This window comes from Brassica napus, chromosome C8 (assembly GCF_020379485.1).
Source record: "Brassica napus cultivar Da-Ae chromosome C8, Da-Ae, whole genome shotgun sequence".
Taxonomy (NCBI): domain Eukaryota; kingdom Viridiplantae; phylum Streptophyta; class Magnoliopsida; order Brassicales; family Brassicaceae; genus Brassica; species Brassica napus.
The window spans coordinates 907,069-922,646 of NC_063451.1; the positions used below are offsets into that span (position 1 = coordinate 907,069).

A 15,578-nucleotide genomic window follows, 5' to 3' on the forward strand; every position below is an offset into this window, starting at 1 on the left:
TCAACAGTTCTGTCGGAGACTACGCTGACGCAAGTCTTTACGATAAGATCCATATATCTTCTTCATTCGACTTTCATCACCAATTTTAAGGAGCGTGAATCGGATCAGAAAATATCAAAAACCCTAAATTCGATCAAGTGGTGATGATTGGTTCGACTTAGCAAGAAACGAATAAGAGAGGTATGACATGGATCCGTGGAATCAAGGTATTGAGGATGAAGAAGGTTCTCAAGCTTATCAGTCCTTCAGATTTCGTAAAATGTTTTTGAAGGTTAGGAAAGACGGAGAGAGAATCTAAAAAGACTACAGTCAATACGCATGAGCCACGTAGAGGTGCTTACTGATTCTTCTTCCTCTTAGCTTAGCACCGGTTCTGTCTAATTATAGCCTTTTTCATTTATTTTTTTTTTCCCTTTTTTCTTTAGAGACTCTCCCTAGAACCACTGATGGAGCTGGTCTAAGTCATTGATACAACAAAACTGATTGATTTGGCTGTAACAGATACATCGATTAGGTCTCAACTAAACCTCTTTCCCATTCAAAAATGCTTGACATGTCAAAGCTTTCACGAAGTTGATATTCACGTGGCGTTTCTCCAAGCATATCAGATAATATCATCAAAAGATGTTGGCATGCATGCAATACATCCATCTTTTCTGGTTACAACGATGGATAATATGACCTACGGAGGAGGACGAACAATAAAACAAAAGTTTTCGAAAGATGAACAAGCAAGAGGTGAATCGGTTAGACGAAGAGGAACAACAAGCAACTATTGTGGATTCTCGATTAGTTAAAGTTATTAGAATGGTAGTTATATTATTCTTTTTATGCGGTTTAAAGATATAAATTATTTTAAGATTATTTTAACAAAATTATTTTAACTGAACAAAATTATCTTAAACAATTACAATCAAACTTACAATTAACAATTACAATCAAACATACAATTATAATTACAATCAAACTTACAATTAAACTTACAATTAAATTTACAATCAAACTGGAGCTCATTATATGGGCTGCAGTAGGAGGGGTCTAAGAACTTACACTACACTACGGAGGCACGGGCCTCCACCAGCATACAATTATAATTACAATCAAACTTACAATCAAACTTAGAATTACAATCAAACTTACAATTACAATTAAATTACAATTACAATCAAACTTACAATCAAACTTACAATTACAATTACAATTAATTACAATCAAACTTACAATTAACAATTACAATTAACAAAATTATCTTAACAATTACAATCAAACTGTTTGGCATGCACAATAATTGTTTTGAAGATATCCTAAAGAAAAGAAGTTTTGTAATCTTCTCACCTTACATAAAACTTTTATCAACCTCTCCGTCCAAAGCTTCAATGTGGAAAATATCTGCGCCGCTAATTTAATTAAGAAGAATAAATTGGGATATTTGGCTTAGTTCAGTTAAAATAATTTTGATTTCGGTTCGGTTTCATAATTTTGTAATCATTTTACACAATTACAACCAAACTTTTTGGCGCGCACAATAAATGTTTTGAAGAAATCAATAATGATATCATGTAGTATTATAGTTTTGGGAACTTTGTTTTTTTCTTAAATCCCAAGCATGTTTGATTCCAACCATCATTTCACAAAAATCATCATGTTTCTTGAACTCACTCGTCCGAGGATCTTTACTCAGTTTTTCCCACATCGGCTCTCTCCAAACATCTCCAAATGGGCTCAACATATAAGCTATGGCTTCGACTAACCACAATTTTATTTCTTCCTTTGTTGGATCGATGGCAAACATTTACCGGTATGATTTCACAGCTTCCTTAAAATTCAACCTCCTAAAAAAATTTCAATGCACGTAATTCTATTATGTTTTCATTTATTCTTAATATATATTCTATTCGTTTCTAATTAAATGATACTTTAAGATGAGTATTTTGTTTTAGTTTATATGAAATTTTGAGACTTTTATTGTAAAGACTAATAAAATAATTAATTAATTTTCAAAAATAAATTAGTTGATTGTAAAAGTTGTCGTGACTTTTAAGTAAATTTTATACCAGTCGGTCTGAGTTTATATAGACAAAAGGATTTACAAGGTGGTGTGTTATCCGATCATAAATTTAAAGTTTACGTTTACAATATTTACTCACTTTGTGAAAATTTTCAACAAAATGAAAATTTTCATGCTAACCGGACCGTGTTATCCAACGGTAGTCCCATTGGGATACGTAACCGAGAGAGACGTTTTGGTGGCCTTGTTTTGTAATTTGAGAAACAAAGGGACCGGGAACAGTAACTAATTATTTTTAGCAACGATGAAACGGTCAAAAACAAAACACCAGTGGATGAGTTCGATGATACGACTGGATTTGAACAAAGAAGAAGCGGTCAAAGGGCATGTGTCTCATGAAGAAGCCTTTGGACCAGGTTCTTAATAGCCATAACTGACATATTCTCCCTGACATCTCCTTTCAGCATAATGTGTTTCTCATCAAATAAAAAGTGCTCACAAGTATAAATCAATAGATCAAGTATGCGTTGATCTATTTCACCAATAACATTCTGCTCTCGATGTAATAATGTGCCACAATCCAAGGACTCTCCAACAGTGCCATCATAACTGGGTGGCAAAATAATTATCTAAGCCACTTGATGCTTCCTCTTTGCAATAGTATCAAGCAACTTGTCTAAAGATGGTCCAAAAACAAGGTTCTATTCTGATGTTTGAGAGAGCAACAGATCTCAGAGAGTTGAAAGAGTACTTGAGCTGGTTGAGCATTGTAAAATGATCGTATCTGAGAGAGCCAGATTAGTATTAGTTGGATATCTGGTTGTAAAACTTTGTATATAAGACCTTTCTTCTTCAGTGTTTAGTTGTGTGTATATACAATTAAACTGTAGATAGAGAGACACATTGAATGTAATAAAAAAATTTGGTCTGAACTGTCTTCTTCAAGGTCATGATACTTCTTTCTTTCTATCTAAGTGCAGCCAACCGCTTCCCCAGTTCATCGATTTCAGAGCTACACAGAAATAACAGAGGTTTGAATTCAATGTGTCGTAGTTGTGTGTTTATAGAGTGGATGATACCATACCTGCTGCTGCTAACATTTTCTGATGCATTCTTCCTGCCAATTTTGCCTTTTGGAGCAGATGATAACTGCAAAGTCAGAGAATCAATCAATCACAGAGACGTCATCAAGAGAAGGAACCAATGAAGAAGGGAATGAATCGTTAAAACAAACCTGTGACGCAATACCAATGCCGATTTCATCGAGAACCTAACAGGTAAAATATATAAAAAAGCCTCGTTAATAAACCTTTGAAACATTCGATATCTTTAGAACTGAATCGATAGGAAATTGTACCTGGTTGGTCAGATCCTCTGTTTCGTCTTCAGCTTCATCATTGTCTAAAGCATCATCTTTGGAATCTGACATCATCTCAGTCTGAACACCATACGCACAACTTAGAATTATTATTTTTGAGTGTGTCATCATGGTGTTAAAAGAAAAGATGGACTGAAACAACTTACAGTCATGTCCATTTGGGCAGACTGTTTTTGGAATTCTCTCATAACCGTAGCCTGTTTTGCTGGATCCATATTCTGGAAACATCAGATAACATCTAATTAGATTATAGGGCAAGTTCTAATTTCTAAACACCGAAAACATCAGATAACATACACATATTTGCATGCTTTAGCCTAAAACACCAAAGTTAAAAAGTTTCCAATAGTCACTTTCATAACCAAGATTATAAAACGAGGGAAGTAAGAATCAAGAGACATGTGTATGAGTAGCTATGCCTCGCATTTGAACTCGGCTACCTTGTAAGTTAGCTATCTACTGCCTCAGCTACTGTAGCTGTATTTTAGTTTTGCTAATTTTATCATGTAAATTAGGCATGGGACGGATCGGGTATCCAAGTAATTTTAAGGTATTCGGATCCGTATCCTTATCTGGCGGATCCATAATTTTACTATTCTTATTCGGATCCGGGGTTCTCGGATATCCGGACGTCGGATATCCTTCTAAAAATTGTAATATCCGGCGGATATCCGAATTCGGATATAGATCCTTTAAGATAAATAAAAATAATAATACTAATATATATAAAATATTAACAATAATTTAAAAATAAAAATATATATAATGCTTTTAATTATTTCTATGTATAATATTACAAAATTAACATAAAATATATATATATACTATTATAAAAATGAAAATATATTAATAAAATTAGTTTTTATATATAGATATTACTATTTTTTAAAATAGTTATTAATAAAACTTACGGATCCGGATATCCGGACTAAAAAATCAAGATATCCAGATCCGGATCCGGCTATGACGAATCCAACATTTTAGTATCCGGATCTGGATTCGGCCCCTCTGGATACCGGACTTTCGGATCGGCTCTCGTATCGAATCCGGATCTCGGATAAAAGTCACAGGTTTGATGTAAATCACATCATATATTTTTTATTTTTTTAAAAAATGTAATAGAGGCGGTTTATTGTGGTTGACTTGAGTCAAAGAGAAAGAAGTGTAAAATTAAACCGCCGGGGAAATAAAATCTCTCTCTCTCTCTCTCTCTCTCTCTCTCGAGTCCTTCGCTTCACCACTTTCCGGGAGATTTTTCCCAGTTTCCTCCGCCTCGAACCCTTACATCTCTTACTATATCATCAGTTTATTGATCGGAGCTCGGAAGGCGTGGTTCGCTCTTGTGCCAAGTTCCTTTCAACTCGATTCAGGAAAGTATTCCAATTACAGAAGCAGTTCGTCTATCATCGGAAAGCAATCGTCTAGAGATTATTTTATTTATTCTGTATATAACTCCAACACTAGGGTTTATCGAATCGATAATTGGGGTTTCTCGTTTCCGCGATGAAGATGGATATTGTTGGAGTAGAAGATGTTCATATATTAGATCCGAACCTCTTGCAGCTCCCATGCTTATCTCCTTCTCCGCTCAATTCAAGCTCTTATATTGCTGATGAACTGTTCTCCCACTGGCTCTCACTCCCAGAAACTGCCACATTGGTACTTCCTTTACTCTCTGAATCTGTGTAGCACAATTGTTTTATGTGTGTGATGTTTCTGTAGGTTAAGTGTTTGATTGATGAAGCTAAATCTGGAACTCCAACTAACTTATCCAAGAGTTACGCAACAGTCTTTCTGAGCAATGGCACTCCCCCACTCTCGCCACGCAGCTCGCCTGGCTCCCCACGTTTCTCGAGGCACAGAGCTAGCCCTCCATCTCTCCGCTCTCCTCTGAGATCTGTTAAGGAACCTAAGCACGAACTCATTCCTCAGGTTTGTTTGCATTGGATCCTTTTACTTGTAACATTCCAGTGCATTGCCTTGCTACTAGTGATCGTGGTTTTGGTCTGGTATATATGTTTACTTGATTTGGTCATTGAAACTGGGTCCATATAGCTTCTTTACACAAGATTAAACTGAGGCTGTTTGCAGGTTAAACTTATTTATAGATGAAAAGTTTCATCAGTTTTGCTCATAATAGTTTGTAGTGAAAGGGTACTGTGTGGTTCTGTATACTTAAAAATATTTTTATACGATGATTTAATATGCAGTTTTACTTCCTGCATGGGCGTCCACCAGCTAAAGAACTAAAGGAGCAATGTATATCCATGGTTGATCATTTTTTTAGTAACTTTATTGACGGACTACATGTGGATGGTAATGCTTTATTTCAAGCTGTTGTTGTTCACATTTTTGTTTCTCTTGAGGAATATTTGAGGAAATTCATGTTAGCATTCATGTGCCTCTTGCAGAATTCAAATCTGTTACGAAAGAAGTCTGCAAGCTGCCTTCTTTCCTTTCTCCTGCACTTTTCAGAAAGATGGATTCCGATTGCAGCGGTGTAGTTACAAGGTAGCCTTCATCACCATGCGTGTTAACTTTTCTGTATAATATGTTTTCTCATAGCAATTAGACGTTTGTATGGGTGTGTGTATGTGTATGTCTTTTTCTCTCTTTTTAGTTTGTGGCGCCTAAAAATATATTGAGTGGTTGGTGCTTTACTAATGTTTGTTTATTGCCCACCATTATCCTCAGGGATGCGTTTATCAAGTATTGGATTGATGGAAATATGTTAACAATGGACACAGCCTCTCAGATATATAATATACTAAAGCAGCAGGACTGCAAGCACCTGAGACAGGTCTTTTTTTGTGATTCTTCTCCAGCCTTTCTGATTCATTTTCCAACAATTGACTTCTCTTTTTTGTCTAACCCATAGTACTAAAGATTTCTATCTTTTCTTGGATTTGGCTACAGGCAGACTTCAAACCACTTCTGGATGAGCTTCTGGCAACACATCCTGGCTTACAATTTCTGAGGACTACATCCGAATTTCAAGAAAGATATGGTAGGACTCATTTATTTGTGGCTTAATGATTTCATGGGTTACATATGGTGAAGTCTACTGGATTTTTTCTTTTCTATGTTAAATAAGACGTTTATGCAATTTGAAGTTAACCCGCATCTTTGACATCCTCAAACCCTATTCTTTTGTTGTACTGTTTGGCTGTACAAATTTTCATAAATCAGTTTTTCTTCTGCTGCTACTTTTATGGGCATTGTTAGTCAAGTGAAAGAACACCGCAAATATCTGATTTCTTCTGGTTATTTACATTTGATACTAGTACTAACGCTATCCTTCATTGATTACCCAGCTGAAACGGTCATCTACAGAATATTTTACTACATTAACAGATCCGGAACTGGCTGCCTTACTCTGAGAGAGCTGAAACGCGGAAATCTTATTGCTGCTATGCAACAGCTTGATGAAGAAGACGACATCAATAAAATTATTAGGTGAGTTTGTTTTTCTTTTTTTCATACCTTTCGGACAAGCCTACAGAGATGTATAATGTATTACATTCGAGTGGCTTCATCACATATATATCATTATAACAGTGCAAAAGGAAAGAGCTATATGATTATGGTTTGTGCCTTCATACTGTGCTGAGACAAAACTTGGTTCAATCATTCACAATCATGTCTTCTTTTGATTTTTCAGGTACTTCTCCTATGAGCACTTTTACGTGATCTACTGCAGATTCTGGGAACTTGATGGTGACCATGACTGCTATATCGATAAGGACAATCTCATCAAATATGGTAACCATGCCCTTACCTACAGGATTGTTGATAGAATATTTTCACAGGTTGGTTTCGGAAATATGGTAAAGCTACGTTATAGTCTGACGGGACGCTTTTCACTTGATGTTGACCTGTGGCTATGTTTATATCTTAGGCTCCTAGGAAATTTACGAGCAAAGTTGAAGGGAAGATGAGTTATGAAGATTTTGTATACTTCATTCTCGCCGAGGAAGACAAGTCATCTGAGCCTAGTCTTGAGTATTGGTACACAACACTCCCCTCCTTGTTAATATTAGTTTTTCTTTATGAAAGAATCCCCTTGGTTTTAAAATTACAAAATCATGATTTAAATACTTCAACTGAGCCAAAACCAGTGACATATATGGACTAGAGGTTATTAGAACTTAAAACACTCATGTTGAACCTCTGTTGTGATATACTATCAGGTTCAAGTGCATAGACTTGGATGGAAATGGGGTGATCACTCCAAACGAAATACAATTTTTTTTCGAAGAGCAGTTGCATCGCATGGAAAGCATAACCCAGGAACCTGTTCACTTCAACGATATCCTATGTCAGATAATTGACATGATTAAACCAGAGGTTAGAAACTATTCATACCAGAACACATGGTCGTTTGATTTCTCCGAGCTTGTTTTATATAGTCGTTTTACTTGACAGGAGGAGAACTGCATCACCCTCCAGGATCTGAAAGGATCCAAACTTTCAGGAAACGTCTTCAATATACTCTTCAACCTTAACAAATTCATGGCTTTTGAAACACGTGACCCCTTCCTCATTCGCCAGGTAACTTTGGCTTTGTAGAACAAAAAAATTATGCTGGATTAACTACGAAAAGCAGTTGGTAATAGTTGGGCTTATTGCACTTATGTTTGTATATCATTGTTGTAGGAACGGGAGGATCCAAGTTTAACAGAGTGGGATCGTTTCGCTCAGAGAGAGTATGTGAGATTGTCAATGGAAGAAGATGTGGAGGAAGTCGCAAATGGGAGTGCGGATGAACCACTCGAACCTCCATTTTAGTTGTAAGTTGACACTGCTTCTAAGTTCTTAACCACAACATCTACATGTACAAATGCTTCCATGGATGAGACTCAGTAACCATTTAGTTGATTGCTTTCAGGTCCATGATCAGGGATTGGAGTATAAAGCTTCTGGGAGTGGGAGATTCGAAGAGTGCAAATTTCATGAAATTTTTTGTCGCTAGAATTTACGTTTGAAGAAAAAAGAACATTTTATATAATAGAAGATGCAGCTCACGCGTTTGTAATATCTTGTGGTTTCCTAACGTTGTGGTTTCCTAACGTTTTGAGTGGTTTGTTTAGAAAAGAATTAGTGTTAATTAGGTAGGAACAGAGAGGTTTTCGTCTTGTTTATTCTCCTGGCATCGTTTTGGCAGCAAAAGAAAGTCATCTCTTTAAGAGGAATGAGAGCTCTCAATGTGATCCTCTTTTTGTGGAGAAGACCACTGGTACAGTCTTTGTATACCACGGATGAAACACCACATTAGCGTCCGGTTTATGCAGCTGGTCCGGATCGGTTTGGAGATAGTTTGTAATTGGAACTTGACCAAGGACAAATTGCTAAATAGTAAAAGTACACCCGAAAAAACAATAATGCAACTGGAAGATCGTGTACGCGTACGGTACTGTTGTCAATAAAATTCTTTCATCTGATTATCTTTGATAAATTATGGGAAAACGAAGTTAACATTTAGATACCTAACCAGTAAAACCACCCTAGTAGAAAGCTTTGAACAAAGCCAAATAATGGTGCTGCAGTCATTCAACACTTTGTTTAGGTTGTACTGTAAATCCATTGGTTGATCGCTTGATTGTGTTTGATTTTATTTTGATTTCTCTCTGTAACATACTTGTTTTGTTTGGTAGTGCCGAAAATAAACACCTTTTTTATTCATAAGTCTCTTGATATAAGATGACCCGAAAAGGAAAAACAAAAATAAAAATCACAATCAAAACCGTTCTCTCATATTTATCGATTCTTCTTCTTGTTTCAAGAAGCTTGGATCAAAGTTTTGCACTGTAATGATCAGGCAACATAGTAGATGGAGTTTGGGAGCTTGAAGGTTCTCTTGGGAAGAGGACAACCTGCGAAGCTGCTCCATTGGCTTCCCATCACTCCCCATACTCTGTAACCAAGACCCATCAGCCATGTTCTCTTCTCTGACATGTACTGTTTAACTTCCTTGTTCTCATCTTCTATTCCCCTGCATTGTTCAGTATTTCTAGTTTTAGTATACCGGTTATCTAATCCGGTTACAACCTTGTTTTTACTTTTTAGCTTAATTTTGGTTTAGAGAATATATAAACCAAATAAGAGGTCGGTTTTAAATATCCGGTTATAATTGATTTATATGAGTTTGTTCGGTTTAGACTTCCGGTTTAATTGTACCTGAGGATGAGGTTGGACCAGCCATAATAACCGGCTTGGATGAGGTTGTCAACGGTGGCAGATCTGAGATATTCTTTCCGGGAAGAGACCAAGAAGATCTTGATGCCTCTTTCTCTGATGTCATGGTACAGTTTCACCATGTGTGGCACTGGTGGTGCCTTCCTCTTCCTCATCCAATCTTCAAATTTTGTAGAGTTCAACTTCTCTCCTCTGTTTTCAGTTCCATAATCACATTATTAGTTTCATCAAACAAGATTAAACCCCGGTTATCATAAACCGGATGAGTTATAGAGCTAGAATTAGATTTACCCAAAGAAGCCATTCTTCTCGTGGTACGGAATGGTAGAGAGAAGCGTGTCATCGATATCAAAGATCCAAGCATCCATGCCATCACACTTTGTTTTGGTACAACACATGCTCCCGAAATGAAGTATGACCTCATCAACTGCTCTCTCCACGTCGTCCTCGTACTTCGACGACGTCATGTACTTCTTGACGTGCGACACGCACTCCTGAGGCACCACATCGAAGTTTCTCACGTTGTGGACTTCCACGTTGATCCTCCAGCTTTCGCAGTACCGTTTCAGGTTCGTCGAGACCCCTGAAGAAACAATACCGTTTTGGCTTGATGATGACGACAGTCCTTTGAGCTGGTTCAAGATGTTCCAGTCACGAGCTGAGACGACTCCGACCAAGAGTGAGGCTAGTGCTAGAGAAAGAAATATGGATCTGCCCATGTTTTGAAAATGAAGAGGCTTAGATCTTTGAGAATCTGATCACAAGTGTGTATGTAAAGAGGATTTTATAGGTAGAGAAGAGTCGAAGTACGTAGCCATAGCAATAAAGAATTAGAGAAACACAAATCTGAATCCAAGTTTCTGGCCTTTAATTAATTTTAACTTTTGTTGTAATGTTATTGTCAGATTTATTTTAGCAGTGATCGTTGTTTACTATGTTGATGCATGGTAGGTATTGTTTTTTTTTTAAAATTATGTTTAAATATTTAACAATAGAGATACATGAAAATGGTTTGAGTTCTTTTGACCATTATGAATGAATGTGTTCCACCAAAAAAAAAGATACATGAAAATGGTAACATGACTGTTTTAACTAGGATCCAAACGATACCCACGGGAGAAATTAAACGATCCAGTTGAAATTACACAATAAATTGTTTAATCTGTTTTTCATTTATTTGGCTTTATGAAATGGAAAGGACAAGAGACATATAGATCTAAAGGTACGTGGTCAGGTTATGGTGACAAACTGATTGAAGAGTAGGAATACAAGCACATGGAATTTAATTTCTTAATAAATAAATACCGGTGAAACCCCAATTGTATAGTGATTTGCTAATGAGGATAGATGTAGACAACGTTTTAAATAATATTACACAAACATATACACATATAGAACGTGGCTAAGCATGACCCTCAAGATCAACTCGCATTTGCCATTTTCGCAGATATATGTGATAATTGTCAGTACCAATAATTCGTTACGAGTTGACAATTTAAACACTCGATTTTGCTGAGCTGCCATTAGTTATTCACATGAACAATAACAAACCATGTGAAGAATTGACAAAATATAATCATTATTTCCATTCTCACAAACTGAGAGTAGTTCATAGAGGAAATTATGGTTTAGTAACAACCAGGACTTGGTTATACTTATAACTTATGAGGTAGAATTAACGATATTCAAAACTTACAAATAAATGTAGTCACAACATGCATAATAGGGCACCTCAAGTTATACAGAGTTTTTTTTTTTTTTGTCATCTGTTAAAATATATTCATCATCAGAAAATGTTACTATAAGATTCTCCTACCGTTACAGACTCATTTTCCAACCGAGCCTCTTTCTAGACCTCTACGGCATAACGCCAATAACTATATCCAAAAATTCAGTTTTGTTTCTCAAACCAAAAAACCACCAAAGAGATCAAACAGAGGGTAAAACTCTTTCACTGTCAAGCAATGTCCACAGCCACCGAGAAGGACTTGTCGCCACATAAGATTGAGTTCTAAGTTCCTTAGTCACGCTTTGTGCAATGAGAAAAGCCCATCTGTTAGTTGGACGTTCTTCAACAACAATCCTCCACCATTCAATCCTTGCTAATCCGATCATCAACTCATGAATATGATATTTGAAAGATGGCCACGCTCTCGGTCTAGTGATCATTTCAACTGTTGTGGAGTCCTCAACCGCAAATATGATCTTGTTTTTCCGATGACTTGACATGCTTTCGATTGCCCAGAGAACCGTCAAGTGGCGAGCTTCATCAAGATCTGCGGAGTTGAAGAAGGCTTTTCTGCTATGCATAAGGACAGATCCATGTTCGTTTCTTAAGATCCAAGCAGCTCCACCCATCTTCTTGTGTTTATCCCAGACCACTCTGTTGTTGCATTTAAGCCACCCCGAAGGAGGTTGCGACCATCTCTTTTGTTTCACAGGGGCGAGAGACGATAATCCACTCTTCCTCCTTTGCACGTGCCATAAACCAAAATTCAGCTTCTTCTCTGGCTTTTTGAACCAACCTGTCTGCTTCCTTTGCTACTCCATCAAACACAACTCCATTTCTGTTTTTCCACAAAAACCAGATTATCCATGGAAACACACATACCATTTCTTTGGAGCCACTGATTTTTCCTTCTGCTCAAGCAAGTGATGAAAATTGGAGAAGTATGATCTTTCGTCAAAGCCTCCTTGAGGTGTAGGTATATTCGCCAGAGCCCATACAAGTCTCGCAATAGGGCATGTGAAGATTATGTGGTTGACAGATTCACCTTGGTGACCACAAGTTTGGCACACATGGTCCATCTTGATTCCTCTCTTTATGATCAGATCCCCCGCAGGGATAGCATTGCAAAGGGTTTTCCACATAAAAATTTGTATTTTGGGGGATGTAGCAGTTTTCCATACAGCTGCTTTTAGGATATTAAGCGATGGTTCTGCCACTGCTTCTCGAATCTCCTCCATTCTTGTCAAACGGTTCTTCAACCAGTAACCCGACTTGACAGAATAGCTTCCGTTTCTGTTATGCATCCATACCCAAAAATCACTCTCGTCAGTGATAGGCTTCATCTTCATAATGCTCTCGATATCTTGGTCGAAGAAGAGATCGCTTAAGATACCCGGGTCCCAAGTTTTTATGACAGGATCAATGAGACTGCAAACTTTAAGCTCCAAATCAACCAAAATGTTCTTCATAAGTGGTCTTCTCATTGGTTCTCCTACAATCTATTGATCCATCCAGACATTCACTGACACTCCATCACCAACCTCTTTCCTTAAGCCTTGCAAAAGAAGATCTTTACCAAACTAAATACTTCTCCAAGCATAAGATGGTCGCGATCCCATAGTTGCTTCCAGGAACTCAGAGCTGTTATAGTATCTACTTTTAAAAACCATGGCAAGCAAAGAGTCTGGATACTGTAATAATCTCCACGCTTGTTTGGCGAGAAATGCTTGGTTGAAGTCATGAATGTCTTTGAAGCCGAGTCCTCCTTGCTCTTTGGCTAAGCATAATTTGGTCCAGCTTAACCAATGAATTTTTCTTTTGTGTTCTAGAGAATTCCACCAGAAATCAGCCATTGCCCTCGTAAGATTCTCACAGGCTTGTTTAGTCAGCTTAAAACATGACATGGCATAAACTGGCATTGCCATAGCAACTGCTTTCAATAAAACTTCCTTACCCCCTTGTGATAGCAGTCTAGCAAAGTATCCAGAAAGTCTCTCTCTCAATCTGTCATAGATAAAAGCCAACATTTCTGTTTTGGAGCCACTGAAACATTCACGCAAACCCAGATATCACCCTGTTCCTCCTTCATTTTCAATGCCAGTGATTGCTCTAACCTGATCTTTAATGCCTTCGCTCACCTTTGCACCAAATGTAATCGCAGATTTCTGTAAATTCACAAGCTGACCTGTAGCTTTGCCATACTCCTCTAATAATCTCATCAGCTCTTTCGCCTGATTCTCCTCTGCTTTACAAACAAATAAACTGTCGTCGGCGAAAAGCATGTGATCAACTACTGGACCCTCATTGGAGAATTTGATCCCTTGGATACTTCCTTGCTGTTCAGCCTTTGCTAGTAGATGGATTAAGCCTTCAGTACAAAGCACAAAGAGGAAGGGCGACAGAGGATCTCCTTGTCTAAGACCCCTCTCCGGTTTGATCTTTCCGTAAGGCTGATTGTTGATCAAAGCTGAGAAAGTTACCGACGAAATGCAGAACATAACCCTGTCGACCCACATTTTATCGAAGCCCATTGCAAACAACAAAGCATTCAAGTAAGACCATTCCACTCTGTCGTAAGCTTTCGACATATCCGACTTGATTGCCATGTAAGAATTTGAGAACTTGTCGTTCGTTCTCAAAGCATGGATGATTTCGTGAGCAACCAGAATATTGTCGGTTATTAATCTCTCTTTAACGAACGCAAATTGCGATTGAGACACCAAAATAGGAAGCATGGGTTTGAGTCTGGTTACAATAATGTTGGACACAATTTTATACAACACCGAACATAGACTGATAGGTCTCAGGTCCGACATCAGCACTGGGTCCTCTATCTTGGGTAACAAGCATAAGAGAGTGTAGTTCCAGTCCACCGGGAAGGTACCATTCATGAAGAAACTCTGGACTTCTGCAGTAATCTGAGCTCCGATCACCTCCCAATATCTTTGAAAGAACAGGCCTGTCATGCCATCAGCCCCTGGTGCACTACTTCCTTTTATAGTAAAGACCGCTTCCTTGACTTCCTCTTTAGACACTGGTCTTACTAGATCTTCATTCATCTGTTGGGTAACCCTTGACTCGAAACCTTGAAAGAAATCTGAAAAGGTATCAGGGTTTGTGGATTTGAACAAATTCTGAAAATAGGCAACGGCAACATCTCCTTTTTCTTTCTCCCCAAATTGTTCAGTGCCATTAGAGTCGATCAATTATTTGATCCTCTTTTTTCCCCTATTATACTTGACCGATGCATGATAGAACTTAGTGTTTGCATCCCCTTTAGTAGCCCATTTTTCTTTGCTCTTTTGACTCCAGAACAGCTCCTCTTCTTTATAGGCCTGCACCAATTCTTTCTTCATCCAAATCAGTCTAGGCGTTGATGGAAACATATATGACTGTTCCATCTCCAAGCTCTGCTGTAAGTTCCTGATCTTATCTCTAACGTTAAGAGATTCCGTCCTTTTCCATTTGCTGATTTTCTTTCTGCAAATCTTCAGCTTGTCATAGACTGAGACTTCAAAGAAAGGATGATTTGTCAGCCATGCTTTTTTAATAGTTTCAGTGACCACCGGTTTAGATATGAAGCGACAATCGAATCTGAAGCTTCCTCTATACATGTTTGGCTTTGGGTCAAGAGAGACCAAAACCGGACGATGGTCTGATCCTCTTTTATCCAAAAAAACTTGTTTCGATTTTGGGAAGTAGTTGAACCACGCTTTATTTCCAAAACATCCGTCCAACTTGCTCTGAATGCTAAGGATACCCCTGATACCACCCCAAGTGAAGCTGTTGCCAATGCCAACCAGTTCCGATAGCTCACAAGCCTCTAGCATGTTGTTGAAGTCGGTGAAATTAGACTCACTTAGCCTTGGACCCCCTGATTTTTCCCCATTATTTCTTATGGCATTGAAATCCCCCACTACACACCAAGGTGCTTTACGGTTTACTCCAATCCTTGATAACCTTTCCCACACCGTAGGTCTTTCTCCTCTAACAGGTTCGCCATATACACATGACACAAAATAGCGTAGATATCCGGATCTAATAGAAAAGTCTAAAAGATGCTTGTCAACAAACTTAAATTCAATATTTACAGAATTCATCCACATGAGTGCTAAACCTCCGCTGTACCCAACCGGATCCACTGTATAGATCCTGTCATAGCCTAGCCACTCTTGTAAATCAACGAGAACATCACGCTTGTTTTTAGTTTCCATCAAAAACAGAACATCAGGGAAATGATCACGCTTCAATTCCCTTAGACGCGGAAT

General features: G+C 37.8%; 2 protein-coding genes across 3 annotated transcripts; one reads left to right on the forward strand and one right to left on the reverse strand.

Annotated features, from left to right (window-relative positions):
* Positions 1–4,547: 4,547 nt before the first annotated feature.
* Positions 4,548–8,480, forward strand: LOC111208610 (probable serine/threonine protein phosphatase 2A regulatory subunit B''epsilon). 2 transcript variants are annotated; one of them, XM_022707823.2, is made up of 13 exons: positions 4,548–5,045; positions 5,109–5,318; positions 5,597–5,702; positions 5,798–5,897; positions 6,081–6,186; positions 6,303–6,393; positions 6,701–6,842; positions 7,048–7,195; positions 7,285–7,394; positions 7,577–7,733; positions 7,812–7,937; positions 8,043–8,176; positions 8,261–8,480. In XM_022707823.2, the coding sequence occupies exons 1-12, from the start codon at positions 4,890–4,892 to the stop codon at positions 8,172–8,174; spliced, it is 1,584 nt and encodes a 527-aa protein (XP_022563544.1). In that variant the 5' UTR covers positions 4,548–4,889; the 3' UTR covers positions 8,175–8,176; positions 8,261–8,480. The 2 variants fall into 2 exon arrangements, with proteins under 2 accessions (XP_022563544.1, XP_022563543.1); XM_022707822.2 differs by having other exon boundaries at positions 4,549–5,045; positions 8,275–8,480.
* A 567-nt stretch (positions 8,481–9,047) lies between these two features.
* LOC125591570 (acid phosphatase 1-like) lies at positions 9,048–10,430 on the reverse strand. The gene is made up of 3 exons (XM_048765992.1): positions 9,873–10,430; positions 9,564–9,773; positions 9,048–9,378 (listed from the first exon to the last, which is right to left on the reverse strand). The coding sequence occupies exons 1-3, from the start codon at positions 10,298–10,300 to the stop codon at positions 9,201–9,203; spliced, it is 816 nt and encodes a 271-aa protein (XP_048621949.1). The 5' UTR covers positions 10,301–10,430; the 3' UTR covers positions 9,048–9,200.
* Positions 10,431–15,578: the final 5,148 nt, after the last annotated feature.

Bases quoted from the DNA above. Each gene is read 5' to 3' on its own strand.
- LOC111208610 (XM_022707823.2), top strand. From the start codon at position 4,890: ATGAAGATGGATATTGTTGGAGTAGAAGATGTTCATATATTAGATCCG. The intron at 5,046-5,108 runs GTACTTCCTTTA...ATGTTTCTGTAG, and splicing joins TCCCAGAAACTGCCACATTG to GTTAAGTGTTTGATTGATGA. The intron at 7,196-7,284 runs GTTGGTTTCGGA...TTTATATCTTAG, and splicing joins TTGATAGAATATTTTCACAG to GCTCCTAGGAAATTTACGAG.
- LOC125591570 (XM_048765992.1), bottom strand. From the start codon at position 10,300: ATGGGCAGATCCATATTTCTTTCTCTAGCACTAGCCTCACTCTTGGTC. The intron at 9,774-9,872 runs GTAAATCTAATT...AACTGAAAACAG, and splicing joins GAGAAGAATGGCTTCTTTGG to AGGAGAGAAGTTGAACTCTA. The intron at 9,379-9,563 runs GTACAATTAAAC...TGAACAATGCAG, and splicing joins TGGTCCAACCTCATCCTCAG to GGGAATAGAAGATGAGAACA.